The sequence below is a fragment of the Haemorhous mexicanus genome, chromosome 5, assembly GCF_027477595.1.
Source record: "Haemorhous mexicanus isolate bHaeMex1 chromosome 5, bHaeMex1.pri, whole genome shotgun sequence".
Taxonomy (NCBI): Eukaryota; Metazoa; Chordata; class Aves; order Passeriformes; family Fringillidae; genus Haemorhous; species Haemorhous mexicanus.
Window position 1 is genome coordinate 64256646 of NC_082345.1, and position 15445 is coordinate 64272090.

The 15445-nt window shown below is 40.9% G+C and overlaps 1 protein-coding gene across 3 annotated transcripts in view; it reads right to left on the reverse strand.

The window, feature by feature from the left end:
- Nucleotides 1-5377: 5377 nt before the first annotated feature.
- MAGI2 (membrane associated guanylate kinase, WW and PDZ domain containing 2) overlaps nucleotides 5378-15445 on the reverse strand; it is a 697971-nt gene continuing 687903 nt past the window's right edge. For all 3 annotated transcript variants that reach the window (XM_059847430.1, XM_059847429.1, XM_059847431.1), the window contains one exon: nucleotides 5378-8377. In XM_059847430.1, the coding sequence (XP_059703413.1) occupies nucleotides 7584-8377 (794 nt within the window). In that variant the 3' untranslated portion in view covers nucleotides 5378-7583. The remainder of the gene's footprint in view (nucleotides 8378-15445) is intronic.

Sequence of the window (15445 nt, forward strand, 5' to 3'; positions counted from 1 at the left end):
AGTCTTCTGTGTTGCCTGCTGGGCTTATTTTTTAAAAATTTCTGGAGTGAATGAAGTGCTAATTAGAATAGGTGTTTCACACATGGTGACTGGACTGTGCTGGGAAAGGTCTGATTTTCTTCCTGAATTAAATAGGTACTTAAGTGTAGCTTTTTGTACTTGCTGGTTTAGAGACAGGATGAACAATTTTCTGGTTTATGGACTGCAATTATTTAAGTACTTTAGTTCTTGGCATAGTTTTTAATCCTCTTGGGAAAGTGCTAACACAAAAATTCTTTAATTCCATATATATGCATGAAAAGAAACTTCAGAGCCACGGGCAGCCCTGCTGCTTAGCGGTGGCAGGAGAGTTTTGTTGGGGTGCCTGTTGTTGTTCACTACTTTTGAGCAAGGACACTCCAGGAAGAAAATCTGCATTTCTTTTTGAGTATTAGTAAAGAAGTGTAAATATTCAGGTGGTTCAGTGACAGCAATGTCCCCAGTTTACTGAGAGGGGAAGGACAGAATGACACCAGTGCCCTGGTCTCACTCCTGCTCTAGCTGTGGATTTGTGGTTCCTCAGAACTTTTATTCCTGCTTACAGCTGCACTGGGGCTCTCATTGTGATTGGGTTTGGCTTTCTTATTTTAGTTGCTCCTTCCACTGCTTCCACATCTACAACATCTTTGGGTGGACAACAGGTCCATTGGTGCCATGCAGCACTCCTGGGGTGCAGAGATAAAGGGAAGTATTCCAGGGATTGAATTCTTCCTGTGTCAGTAGAGCTGGTGCTGGCCCACCATGGCAGTGCCAGCCCACTGCTGAACCTGCTCCGTGTGGCTGCAGCCTCTGGGCAAACTGAGGGATTCATCTGTGTGGGAGGAGCCCATCCACACCCTGGAGTTGCTGCTGGAGGACAGGGGACAGGGTGCTCTCCTCTCCCAGGCACCAGCCCAGGAATTTTACTGAAATAAATTAATTCTCTTCAGAAGTGTAATCACTACGTATTCTTTCTTGCTGTCCCCAAGACTTGCAGAGCTTGGTTGCAGCATTTGTGATGTTTGATAGTTCATCTTTTTCAGTTTTGAAGCTTGAAGAAGTTGAAATTAAAGCAGGTTAGCAGGAGGCCGCATCACAGAAAAGCTCATCACTCCTCTTTCTCCCTGCACCATTTCTCACTTATTTATTTTGTTTTTCAGTTTAAATGTCTTTACACTTACAGGAGTTGATCTGTGGATGAACAATAACTTTCTGGATTATTCTGCACTCCTGTGTGTTTTGGTTTTTTTCCTGAGAGTGGCAGCCATGCAACTCAAACACGGGTATTTGGGCCGTTCCTGAATGGGAATGGGATGGAAGATGGTGTTCCAGGCCCCTGTGTGGCAGTGGGTCTTTGTGCACTGGTGTTCCCCCAGCTGTTTAAAGGATACATATTTGTACCTTGCAATCAGAACTCTCCTTATCGATTAATTGAACTGGCAGAGTGACTTATTGCCATAGAGGCACTAAAGACAGGAAGGGCACAACATAAGTTTTAGAGTGGCTATAATTCAGAGATAATGCTTGTGTTACTGTGTCTTGACAAGACATTTTAAAAAAGATTGCCCTAAGCTGAGGTGCCAGCTATGGAGATAAATGTGCGATCACATCATTGATGTTAGAAATTTTGAGAAAAATATTCCAGAACACTCAAGGCTGGACTGTGTGTCTTGGCTCCAGGAGGCTGGTGGCTATGGAGAGCCTACAGGTTCTGATTTGGGAGATGGGCAGGGGCTGTTCTGGGTGTCCCTCTCCAAGGGAGAGGACAGTTCTGGGTGCTGAGCAGGGGACCTGCGAGAGGCTTGGGGCACTGGTGATTGGGGAAACCCAGGGCACTGGGAATATTTCTCTGTCTGCTCTGGGGTGCCCTGACACCCAGGGGAGCACTGACTTTGACCCTCATTCATGGAGAAAGTTTCCTAGGCTTCAAGATAGACTGGAATCCACAAAACTGTGAAATAGATTATGGAGAGTAGTGTAGGTGTATCACTTGGTGAGAAATTGAGGTTTTGGGATTTTTAGTGTGTTGTGGATGGAAGCAAGATGAAGAGCACAGGGTGTTGTCCTGAGTTTCTTCTTCATGCTGCTTCTTCCTTCTTCTTAGTGGGTTTGGGTGGCATTTTGTAATTGGGCAGAAAAGTCCCCATTGTGGGCTCTTTGGGATCAGTTATTGGGTGAAAAGGGAAAATAACCTAGGTGTCAGTTCTTAATTGTATAGTTTAGTCTTAAAAGACCTTGTAACAAGAGATTGTTGGCCATTTTGTGCCTTCTAATGAAAAGCTGCTGAACTTACAGTAGTGAGACTGTTTTACTGATAAGAAATAATAAACACCTGAGTCCGAACATGAATTGCTGTCTCATGTGCCTTCAACCAGACCCAGAGAAACCCACAACTGGTACCCCCACCGTGATGTGTGAATCCTGGCCCAAACACAGCTGTTTCTGTCCAGATAAGGCTCCAGGTTTCCCTTTGGGAGTGATGGCCAGTTAAAATCACTCACTGTCTGCATGATAGCTGTGAAGGTGAAGGTGTTTGGTTCTGAGTGTCCCCTTCTCTGGGCCCCTCCCCTGACAGATGGGACAGAGCCTTGGGGGTCCTGGAGTCTGACAGCTGTGGAGGGTGGGAATCCTGCAGGACACAGGCATGGCAATTCTCTCAGCCCTCAGCAGTCAGGAGGGTAGGCAGCCTGCCACGCTTGTGGGACCATTTTAGCAGCAGTTAGAGAAAATATCCAAGCTTCTAGGGGACAGAAGAGGGAAAGGGCTCTTTTGGAGACTGATGTGAAATCAGTGCCAAATGGGATCGGACATCCCTGGGCAAGGCCAAAGCCTTCTCTAGCACTGAGCTCCATGGCAGTGTACCAAGAAACCTTTCCATTTCATAGCAAGGAGGGTGACATCCTCATTTTCTGAGGGGTGCTCTTCCACCTTTGCCTCTGCAGTTCTGGCCCCAGGTTTTCGTGGCAGCAGTGATGTACAGAAAGATCATAGAGGCTAGGACAGAAATGTGCCTGCAGCTTTGCCTGTCCCTGACTTTGTAAAATGGATTTGGAGACTTCCATAAGAGCTCATGGTATGTTGCATCCACAAACCCTGGCCTGAATGCTTGAATCATTATCAATACAGACATTCAGCAAAGAGGATAAAATGTTTTTTATACTTGCAAAAGTGGTTACTGGCTGCATGTACACTTAGTATGTCTAACACTAACCAGTGGTGGTTTCTGGAGGACAAGGGAGGTGATTTGGGCTTCAGTGCAAGGTGCTGGGTGCATCGTTACATTTGTATGACAGCCAGGAGTGGGCTAATGACTTGGTATGTAACTGGCCATGACATCTCTTAGAAGAGGTATCCCATGTTGAGCTGCTGATGCACTTTAGGTGGAGGTTGAGAGAGCCAGATGGTGACAGAGAGCCAAAAGAACCAGGGAAAAAAGGAAGACAAGTTCTGAGGGACAGAAGGAGAAAATGGAGAGTGGACAATTTGATTTATTGAGTGGCAGCAGAACTTATCTCAGAAGTAGGATTAAGAACCCGTAGGGAGTTGAGGAGGAAGAGATTCAGAACAAATCTGGTGGTGATGAGAGCACATGGGATGTAGAGAGGGCTAAGCATGAGATGTTTGTGTTTAGCAGAGATGGCACAAATCAGATGGATTCTCACCTTTGATGGGGATGAGAAGGTTTTGGCAATGGTGGCTGCACCTTCAGATGAAAAGCATCAGGGAAGAAAAGGGTCCATGTTTAACTTCTGCATCAATTCCTAGCAGGCAGCTATCCACACTGGGGCCAGATTGCTGGCAGTCTAATCACTGAGGCCATGGAATAAGTGCATATATGGGCTACAAACACTTCTGTTTTAGGGGAGCACAGTGGAGTGAAACCAGAGCAAGCTATGCTCTGTTGTAACCACACAAAGAGTGCTGTCTATCCAGCAACTTTCTGGAAGAAAAGATGACGTCTTTGGTGAGATCTTGTGGTAGCTATTGAATTTCCTGACTTTTTATTAAATTTGTTTGGAGGTCTGCTCTTCCAGGCTCTGCAGTTTGTGTGAATGCCTGAAGCAGTGAAGTACTTGGAGAAGGGGTGAGCTCCAGAGCCCACATTTGCCACTGGTTAAGAAAAGGGCTGCACTGACATCTGCCTGTGGTGATTCTTTGTCAAAACTCCTGCCCAAATGTGCATTGGTGATCACAGACTGGCAGGCTTACTTACACTGCTACATTGCAGTATGGAGCAGAGAATCTGCATCAAGCAAGGCATCTATTTCCTTGTCTTGTTGCATAGGTATAAAAAAGAGACGTTAAAAGATGTCATAATAACAGCAGTGCAATGCAAATGCTGTACTGCTATGTTTAAAAGACAAAGGACATGTTAGACTGGATGAAACCATATGGCTTCAGCACACTTCCCTGTGATACCTCTGGGTCAGAACCAGGCAAACACCCAGATTTTCAACCATGAAAATAGTGGCTATTTAAACAGCAGCAAATTATTTTCGAGTATTAAATATGCTTCATATTTTCTATGTGTTTATTGTAATGCAAAATTATATTATTGGTTCAGCTGGCTGAAATTTTCTGTGGGGAACATTAGTGCCAAAAAACAAAGTTCTGCAGAAGTTGACTCAGACTGTATAAAGACAAATTATTATTTTTTGAAAAAAATTACATTCTAAGGAAACAGGAAATACTTATTTTTAAAAAAGTCATATTTGTGTGAAAAATATTGCTTGTTTTCCAGGTAGACATCTTACAGTGTCTAGAATCCATAAACTGATGATTTTTTTTTTCTAAGTGGAGGTCAGGAGCATTTAATGAGAGGTGGATTTGGTCCCAAAAGAGGCTGGCTCATTACCAATATTTTTACACCATTACGATGTTTTTTAAGACATTTTTTTTCTGTAAAACAAATTGAAAATGTAATTGTGCCCCCTTCACACAGCTTGTCAATAAAACCTTTCTAGGGATAGTAAGAGCTGCCCGATTTCTGAGGTAAACATGGTTTGTGCTCAGGTTAGTTCTGTGCATGTGGTGTACTCTCAGAAGTTGTCTCTCACTGCTGGAGTCTGGCTACCCTGGTCCTTTGTCTCCTGGACTGGAAGCAGAATAAGGGTTTGGGCTTCTCCATCAAGGAAGAGATTTTTCTGTGTCTCTGTTGCCTCATAAGCCTTGACTTGCCATTATAAAATTTGTTTGGTCACCTACATGGTGACTCATAAATTGGAGTGAGAAATTGAAATGGTTTAGTCCCTTTTTTATAAGGCAGTAGCTAATTAACTCTACTCATATGCAAGAAAGTGGTTGTTTGTCAGGGTAACACTGAAGCATGTTACTCAAAATTAACACAAACTATATACAATTGAAAAAATGAAAGATTTTTGGATATATATTTTATTTGACAGTGGTTTAGAATATCATACAGTAAACAAGATTTCTGTAAAAGTTAATTTATCCATAGTGGTGCGTTTCATAAAAATAGTTGCTCACTTACAGCCTTTCTGTGACTATTAATACATGGAATTATATTTATAGAGATAGAGCTGTACAAGGTAAATTCACAGCTAACACTACACAGAAATATTATTTGGAATGGGGTTTAGATGATGTGCTGTCTTCACAGGTTATCGATTACAGCCGCATAAAGCAATTACTGCACAAGGAGTAGCTGTGAACTGTGCAAATTAGAGTTTATGCAAGCATAATCTCAACTGTTTTTCAGATTTCATTGTTTGCTTTCTTTATACATAAAAATAAGATACCGGGACGTGCATCTACACTACAGAAGCATTGTCCAAAATCAGATTCAATAAATTAATGGCAAATTATATTGGATTCTAGTTCAGGGGATAAAGATTTTTTTTCCCATTAAATAAGAGTTTTATAAACAGCTACATGGATTTGTGCTTTTTTAAAAATTATAAATGGATTTTTCTTTCTTAAAAAAAAAAATGTTTGAAAGCTGCAAAATCCTTGACTTGAGGCTTTTCAAATAATTGGACAGGAAGAAACATGTCTATAAATTTCGCAGTCCAGTGCAATGTTTGAGACATACAGTAATGTGCTAATTTCTTGGAACAAAGCCAATCTCAATCTAGTTTTTCAGCAGAGCGTGTGAGGAACTAAGATTGCTAGTGAACAATAATTTTTAAATATGAATTTTTGACAGTACTTAGCTTTACGATTTTTTTTTTTTCAATTACCAATGTATTATTGCCCAGGATTTTGTTTTAATTTTGACAGACGAATAAGCATACACACACTTACACAGACACACACACATCTGTTTGAAACAAGATAATGACTGATTGACTGAACTCGGAGTTATTTCCTGTGAAGGCAGACTGGAATGTTTACCTGGCACTTAAGGCTTAAAATTCAAAACAGACAAGCAAGAAAGATAAAAACAAAAAGAAGAAAAAAATGGAGATAGGGAAAAAAATGGTAAAATGGAAACCATTCTAAAAAATGGAAAAATACTGAATTTACTGAATGAGGACACCGACAACCATATTTCAGAAACCAGTCTAATTATTGTTGACGTGTGCCTGAAAGGCACCTGCTCTGCCAAACTGAGGGGATGAGAGGTGAGAGTGTCCTAAGTAAATGCGGATGGGTATGAAACATAGCACTGTTGATAAGTGATGCTATCATCTTCTGCAGGAAGGAAAGGCCTTTCCTTAAGGAAACTGCAGCTTTTTCTCTGTAGCACTCTTCCTTTCATTGCAAGGGCCTTGCAGATGCCTGGGGTTTGAGCCTGACCAATTGGTTTGTGTGCTACCTCGCAGGACTTGGGGAACCTGTAATAAATCACTTTTGAGAATAATTTGCAAATACAACTCCACCTTAACTCCTTTCCAATGTACAGAAACATGGTTTGTTCACAAAAATGGCAGTAGAAATGGTATCACAGAAACTAATCCACTGGATTCCCCATTCCTCCCGCAGCACCCGGTGAACTATTCTACAGGGTGCCGCGTGGACTATCCCAAAGCGTTAACAGTGGAGACGTGTCATGGGTGTACAGTTCCGAACGATGCTTTAAAGAAACCCTTTAACCCCTGTCTAGATATGTCGAGAACAATTTATTTACAACATTTTAGCTCCATGAAAAGATCCTCTCTCGGTTTCAGCTTGCTCCGTGCAGTTTTATTTAAGGCGATGTTCCAGTTTGTGATTGCTCTAACTCGTTCCAGTTTCTTGATATAAAGTTTGAATGAAATCCAAGTCCTTCATGCAGTGGGAAAAAAATGCTAAAGCTACACTGCACTATCCTTCTCTGATGTACTGTCCTTCATATTGTTTTGGTTTCTTCCATAGCTGCCAAAGTCCCTAAAATGGAACTGGGACTTTAGGGTCGATTTTAAATCTCTGTGTTGACTATATGCTTTTGAACTTATTAGATACTGTGCACATTGTCATGGAATTACACACTAATGTTTTCATTCCTCAATGCTTCGTGTATATGTGTGATAGTTAAAATAAATTAAAACAAACCAATGTGAGACAAAAACTAAGAAGAATGTTCTGCGTCAGTTTGAGACAGTTAGAGGGCAACAGTCCCTTGCTTATCTGCTCATGGCAGAAGTACCAGACTTCAGGACGCTTGGTAGCTTATCTGAGCCAGGGATTTTCCACGGCCCTGGAGAGACCGTTGCCTTTCGAACTGTGGTGTTGGTGCTGCGAGTGCTAATGGAGTGGAGATGTCCCTTCCTGGGGAACTCGCTGGGTTTCCCATCAGGGTCCCTCTGGCTGTGGTCCATATCACTTCCAGGTGAGCTGCAGCGGTTGCTACTGTAGCTCTTGGTAGCTCCTGTATCGGTCTTGACGTGGTCGGGTGCTGCAGCCGACTTCTCACTGGTGTTTGTGGATCTGTGGTCTCTTTTGCTAAGAGATCCTCCTCTCTTGCTTTCTGGCTTCCTCAGCCTCCCAAACTGTTCATCACTGGCTCCAGCACACATGTGCTCTCTTGCGCCAGCCTCGATCATAACGCCGTGTCCCACCGCTTTGCTTTCTGAGGTGGGCCTGCCACCATCAGTGGTCTTATTTTTGCCTCCTGAATATCCTTTCCAAGACGCCTCTTCGTGCTTTGACCTGTCTACCTTTTTAGGACTTGCTGACCTTTCTCTTTGTTCTCCTAACCTTTTCTTTTTGTGACCGTTCACCGAAAGCTCCTTTGGTTTCCTTACATCGTGTTCCCTCTTGATATCCCATGTTGGCTCTGGGCTCATCTGGTGAGAAGGGTCAGAGGGTGGGGCTATGTGTGATGAAGATAATGGTGAGATTATGTCGTCGAGGGAAAGAGCTACTTCCGGCAGACCTGGGGAGGTGGCAGAGGGAGCACTCCAGGAGTTTGGTTCGTCTGTTTTAACAACAAAGAGAAGAGAGTTAAGGGCGTATCCAGCAGCACAGAGTGTATTGCATAGGCACATGTATTCTGAACAACACTGACACCCAAACCATGTACCAGCCTTAAACCCCTCTGCTTCAGCTGAGGTGAAACTCCCTCAGTTGTGGAACTAATAGGGAGAAAACCGAAAATAATCTCTCCACCAAAAAAAAAAAAAAAAAAGTAAAAAAAAAGTGCAGGAGACATAAGAACCTCAAAGCTGGTAACTGCAAATGCTGGAAACCCCAGTCTTTTTTTCATACAGATTCCACTTCCCTCTGCCTATGTTAAATTATTCTTAAAATAATAACGGCACGTGCTCATGAAATCAAATAGCCTCTTTTGTAGCTGTATAATGGATTTCTTAGCTGGGCAATGTCAGTGATGTCTCTGAGGACAAATGAGAAGGACTTTCTGCCATCTATTAAACACGTCCCTACTAGCATATAATAATTGACAAGAATTTGTAGCTCAGATAAGGTCATCATTGAATTCTGTCTCATATTTTTTCTAAACACATATAGTATTGCGGTGTTTATGGCCCCTCAATTCTTACAGGGTACTTTTACAGCTCTGCCTCTATATCACAGTGTCAGCTGCTGAGTCTCTTGGTTGCGCATTTTGAATTTCTCTTGGTTACTTAGCCTCAACAAAATATGGTTGGTTTGTGCAAATCCTGTTCAATGTAGCTGAATAAATGTCTCCTTTGCTGAATCACGATGATTTTCCTAATCCAAACCAGAATATTCTGGGATGCCTTTCTCTTGTGTATATATCCTAATATCTTTTGATTAACTTTCTGGCAGAAAACAAATCAGCCATGATTAATGACAGCATGGCTCCCATTCTTACCCGTCTACTTAGAGGCTAGAGAAATCACTGAACTTGGCTAATGTCATTCCCTATTTAGCACCATTTTAGTTAGGCTTTGAACAGTATGAGGAATAATCTGTCAGAGATGAAGGACTGTCTCAGGAATCCATGGAAACGAGGTAGAACTTGTGGCAAGAGCTGCATATTTTATGGGGGAGAAAATGTAACCTTCTAGCTAAAAAACAAGCGTGGACTTCTTAAGGTCAGGACTAGTATCTGTCAGTGATATCTACTGCCCTTTAAAAAAGCAACATGCATTTTTTTCAGTGCTATGGCTGCCTTCAAATTATCATGGAGATGTACATCGTCTCGAAAAATGGAATGGATTCTACTGCCCAGCCTGGGATCTGCAGCTTGCTTGACTAAAACAGCACTTTTAAGTTAATAGCTGGATTGAGTGATTGCTGTCTTGCAGATAAAAATAGGAGAGACAATAGTGAGGTGGGTGACGTAAAGGGAGGGAGCAGCACAGTTAGCTGAGGAGCTATTTATTTTCCCAGATGGTGTTTGTCATATGCTTTTGCATAATGAGCATATGTGTGGAGAGGATTAGCATTTGAGAGGGGTAGAAAGTACAAGTTCTGTGTAAGACAAATAAACATTGAGCTGGGAATCTAAATGGGATGAGGGGCTCAACTGAATTTAGAAAAAAAAGAAATCACACTTTCTTACCCTCCAGTTAAGGGTGACTAATGTACCATCTGCTCCCAGCTTGGCACTCAAGCAAGAAAAAATGAGAAAGACTCATGCATGTAGAGTGATCAGCTCCTAGAAGTTTGCCTACAGGAAGCATTGACTTTGATGGGCTTGTTCTCTGCACCATCAGCCTAGTACAGGACCACAGCCTGTGCCAGATGGGGGAAGCAGAGACCCCACCCTGGCTCTTCAATCTGAAATTCAGGGGATCTCATTTTATTTAATACTTGAGCAAGGGACCATGCACTGAGTCCAAATTGCTAAAACTGTCCTGGGACTCAGCATGAAGCTGCCTACACGAATCAGCAAGGTACCTGAACAAACTGAAGAAGCAACCCCCAGCTTTGGAAAATTAACTTTATATTTTCATGGCACTGTCACTCCTACCCAGGGTACAGGTGGTACCAAGGGTTGGACCAATGTATTTGTCTGAACAACAGTTGTCCATGAGATGTTGTTTTTCACAGTTCTTCAGTGTCAGTGAAGAGCAGTGGGCCATTATCCAATCTCATGTTAGGCTGAGAGAGCTTCTGATTACAGAAATAGCTGGATCCTTTGGGTAGTATCAGCTACACACCAGTAAAAACACCAAATAGCCTGGAGCAGCAAGATGCTTTTGGGTAACAAGAGTGCCTCTGTGGAAAAGGTACCACTATGCTCAAATCAGCTGCTTCTCCTCCAGGAGGACAAACCAGGGGCACACCATTCAAAATCAAGGTGACAAAAATGTCGTGGCTCCTCTAAGGCAAAAAGGATAATATGGTACCAGTTATTTGTAGGATGTTCTGGAGAAGAGACCTGGAGGTTGGTGGCCTGCTGCTTTATTGCCTGGAAATTACAGAATTTCTTCTGTTTTCTATTTTAAAGGGGATGAAAAAACAACCAAATGTTGTAGTGAGAAATCATAGTGGGCTTTTGTTCTTCAACAAAAGTGAATCAGCATATCTCTTACATATACTGATTTATAAGTATAGGTGTCTATGAACTGGGACATGCCATATTATATGCATTACTGGATTTTATCTCTCCTCCAGAAAACCCTAAGTAAAAGACAACTTGGCCAACCAAGTAAGAAAACTTATAGCCACAGCTTTTTTGGTTTGGCTGTGGGACAACCCCAGGTGGATCTCTGGCTGCACTATGTTTAAAATACTTGCTGGGAAGGCACCTATACAAAGGTTGTATTTCCAGTGGTTATGGAATAATGCTGCCATGGAACAAAACTATAATTTATATTCTTTGGCAATATAGCATTTGCAAGTATGAAGAAAATTTTTTTTTAAGGTTTAAGTACCATCAGTCTGAGACAGTGAAAACGCAACCTAACCTGATTTTCTTTCAAATGAAATGACCTTATATAGAAAGTCATCCTCAGCCTTGGTAGAGGTTAATGTCAACAAGCCATTGTTACAATATGTCACTAGCTAGTGAGGAGACTACTCATGTCAGGGTATTGTAGCCAACTTCCCTCTAATGTTTGAACATTGTGGAAAAGTGTAAAAATTACTAGAGTAGAGCAAAGTGCAGGAATGTAAGTAATTTGTTGCTCAGAAAAAAACCTTTTAAAGAGCTATGTTCAAGCCATAAGGGTTCATTTGGACTTGTTCAACCAGCACTAAAATGATTGCTTCTCCATAGCAAATATAAACAGGAGAAAAATGTAAAATTTTATCCTACAGAGCAGTTAAACGAGTAATTTATTTTCATGATTATACTCAGTTTCTAGCTACATTTTTGAGAGAGTTTTTAATATTTCTGAATACTTTTTATTCTGTTGGTCTAAGGCTTTTTACAAAACCTTTGAGTTAATTGGGAACATGACCTACTTTTACTGTCTGTTATTCCAAGACATCTCAAAGCATTTTGTAAACATACTAAACCGGAGACAGAGCACTGATTTTACTTTGTTCTTCCTTCACCTCTGTGAGGAACTGAAAACAGTGTTTGTTTAACAGAGCACGAACTACTAACGCCCAAACAACTTGCAAGCAGATGAGTAGAATATTGCATTCAGTTGCAACTGCTGGAGAGATTTAGGGACAATATAGTTTTGAACTTGTTTCTGACTTTGTCACCATTGATAACATTCTTACTGTGAGAGAAATTGGTTTTCAAAAGTATACCTCTCACTGAAGGCTAATAGATGCCTGCCTTCTTTCTTTGAAGGGAGAAAATCTCCCTTGACCTACTAATTTAGACAAGACAAATGAGCTGAGAGCAGCACTATAATCTGTCACTGTGATGGCATTTCATTTGCTGTAATTTAGTAGGTGTTTACTGGGTGGCTTGTAGTTTCTACAAGCTACTGTAACACAAGTTGGTGGCACTTCTCCATGGGATGTGTAAGAATGACTCACCTACGACCGGCTTCGCATAACTCCCAGGCAAAGGAGTAAATTGCTAACTGAGTAAGAGCCACCACAGACACAAGACTGAGAGTGTGGGAGGACAAGTGGGAGATGAACACAGCCATTTTGGGGCAAGAGTGACACAGGGAAAACATCAGGAACAGAAGTTTTCTGTCTAAAGGTTGTTTTTTATTTGAGGTAGAGCCGCCACATAGATGAATTGTTTGTTTTGCTCTGTCAGCTCTCACACATTCAATGGAGTGAAAAGGAAGGCACTACTCTCACGAGTCTATTGCTCCTGTCTTAACTGCTCTGCCTGGATCCAGTGCTGGCTGATGGCTGAGCCATGAGAAAAAGAACCCTGGCTTTAGTCCTAATAAAGAGGAGAGTTCTGCCCAAGAATCTCTGATTCGTGGCTAGGTTCTCCCTTAGCATCAAAATATTTTAGATAATCGTTTAGTAATTTATTAAGGATGTGTGGTTTTTCATCAGATATAAGTATCCATAAAGTGCTAAAATAATTTATTGAATATGTAGTAGTAAGAGTAGAAATTACATCACATTTTATTACTTAAGTAATAAAATCTCAAAGCCTGCTTAATTTTCAAATTATATGAATAATGTACAATATATTAAAGCTTTGAACACTTTCATTAGTCTGGATGAAGTGTTTTCTGAAATGTCTAAGCAGCTGTTCTGATATCTTCTCAGAATTATTTTCCTAGGGAATCAAAAAGGGCTTGATTGAATAAAAAATATGGTGCTTTATTTTTTCCCCCCATTTTTTTTGTCTGCAATTATGTATTGCCAGGAGGTGGCAAGCAGTTCTTACAGATGCTGCTAATAACAAAAATGGGACAAATTGTCCCCTGGTGAGTATCCACTAATGTTGGCAGTGCTGCACCAGGAGGGCATTTGGGTCTTTCTCATTATAGCTTGACATGTCTTTGATGTTCCTGATTGCATTGGTCTCCTGAAGTTTTTCTTTAATGCTCTCTGAGGAGGGATATTTCAGAATATATAAAGAATCTTTAATCTTTTATCCTGACACTTCCACAACCCAAACACACAGCACCCTTTGTATCCTGAAATAAATGATTCTCTGAAGATTTCATGGTTAGAAAAGCTCTTGGTACTCTTTGTTCAGCTATGATCCTTATGGAAATGTGACACAATATGCCACCCTTTCCCCCAGCCTCTCTCAGAAAGCAAGTGGCAATGGGCTCTGCCCCCACCTTACAGCTTGCCTGTACTTCTAGCTATAAATTATAATTCCTGTTAATTATTCACTATGCTATGCAAACATTTTCTCACAAATTGCACTTTTCTTGGCTTAAAATTACACTTCCCTTGTCTGCCCTTCCACTGAACTTATCCACATTCAGATCCCTGAACACCAGTAGCCTGGAAGCAGACACCAATGGGATGAAGTGTCCTCTGCTGGGATATGACACTTCCTTTGGTCAGTCACTGAGGGCACATCCAGGTGGGATAGCCTTTCCATCATTAGCACTGCTCTTATGCTTTACAAAGGTATGATGGCAGTGTGCTATGGGTGCAAAATGTTAACTCTACGTATAGGAATTAGACACATGCCATATACATTTATAAAAATAAGCCCAGGTTACGCTTGGTTATTTTGGTATATGAACGACTTCTTTCTCACACACGCAGTTGAGTGATCAGACTAATATTTTGAAGGCTTGTTTCTGATACAATGAAAACCTAATCTAATTTTCTATCTTAATGTAGTCATATTTGTTATATCACTTGTCTGTTTGTACTCAACAATGTCATGGTGACTCTGAAAGTTTAGACTACCTTATAAATATAATTTCAAGTGTTGCTTTGCTCAAGAATGGAATATTTCTACTTTTTAGTAATCAGTTCTTTTGGCTTCAAACATTTGTTTTTCCAGAGTTTGAGGATGGTTGCTCAGGATAATCAGAGTTATTTTACAAGTCACAAAAGATTACAGGAAAACAAATATGAATCCTGACATCTTTCACTTCTAAATTTTGTGCTTGGCATTTTCAAAAGAGCAGAATGATTCATTAAGAAAGACTGATATTTGTGGTATGAAACAATGCCAGACCTAGTTTTTCTGTCCCCAAAGTCATGGTGCATTTTTGTTTTTGTCACTGGTCTAATACTGGAAAAGGTGGCCACTATTCCTATTACATGGAGCTCTTGGTGACATGGCTTCTGCAGATGTTCACAAGAACTGAAGAGATATGAATGTAAGTGTAGTGTAAGAGATGAACACCTCAGTCTCCTCTGTAAACTTGTAAGGTTTAATTTTACATCCAGAAAATTCAGCCACTGATCTATTCCAATGCTGGGAAGCACAGCTCTACATCCTGCTTGGCCAAGCTCCTTTGATGCCCTACTGCTTTTCACGTTCCTGGCCATTACTAATGAGCAAATATTTAGTTCCTTTGGGTTCAGTATATCCATCTCCATTGTATACTTTATCTAGATATTAAATGGAAGATGCCCTAAGTATTTTTGCAGCAGACACAGCGTTCATGAAGTTCTTGCAAGGGCCGTTTAATGAGACTTTGAATGATTTCATCTCAGGTAAAATTCACTTTCATCACCTTTTCTGTACTCTGCTCAGGGGTTTGTTAGAGAAGTGCTTTCATGTTCAGAGATCTAATTTTAGAATTATTGCAACACTTCAGAAAGAGCAGATTGTTAGTTATGCTTGGAAGACCAAATCTACAGAAGCTCAGGAGATGATCTTACTTGGTGTTGGAGCTAAGGGAACAGACAGAAAAGGAAAATTTAAACTTCAGTAAGAGAGGGAAAAACTGTATATTGCAAGGAAAAAAGTTTAAAAATTCTTTAGAAAAATGCTGCATGTTTTCTTGAAACATGAAAGCCACACACATTGATTTTTGTGTGCTTTAATCTGTAGCAATCACTATGTATGAAACCACTTTCAATTTCTTATATAATGTAGTCTTTAAATATGGTTAACAAAGAAACATGGGAAGCAACTGATCTGACTTGGAGGGTTCCTATTATTATTCTGCACTGGTTTTGATCCTATGTTATTATACCCAGGGCATCATCAGTAAATCCCTTTCCCTGAGTTAGTTCCTTAATTATGGCACTGTTT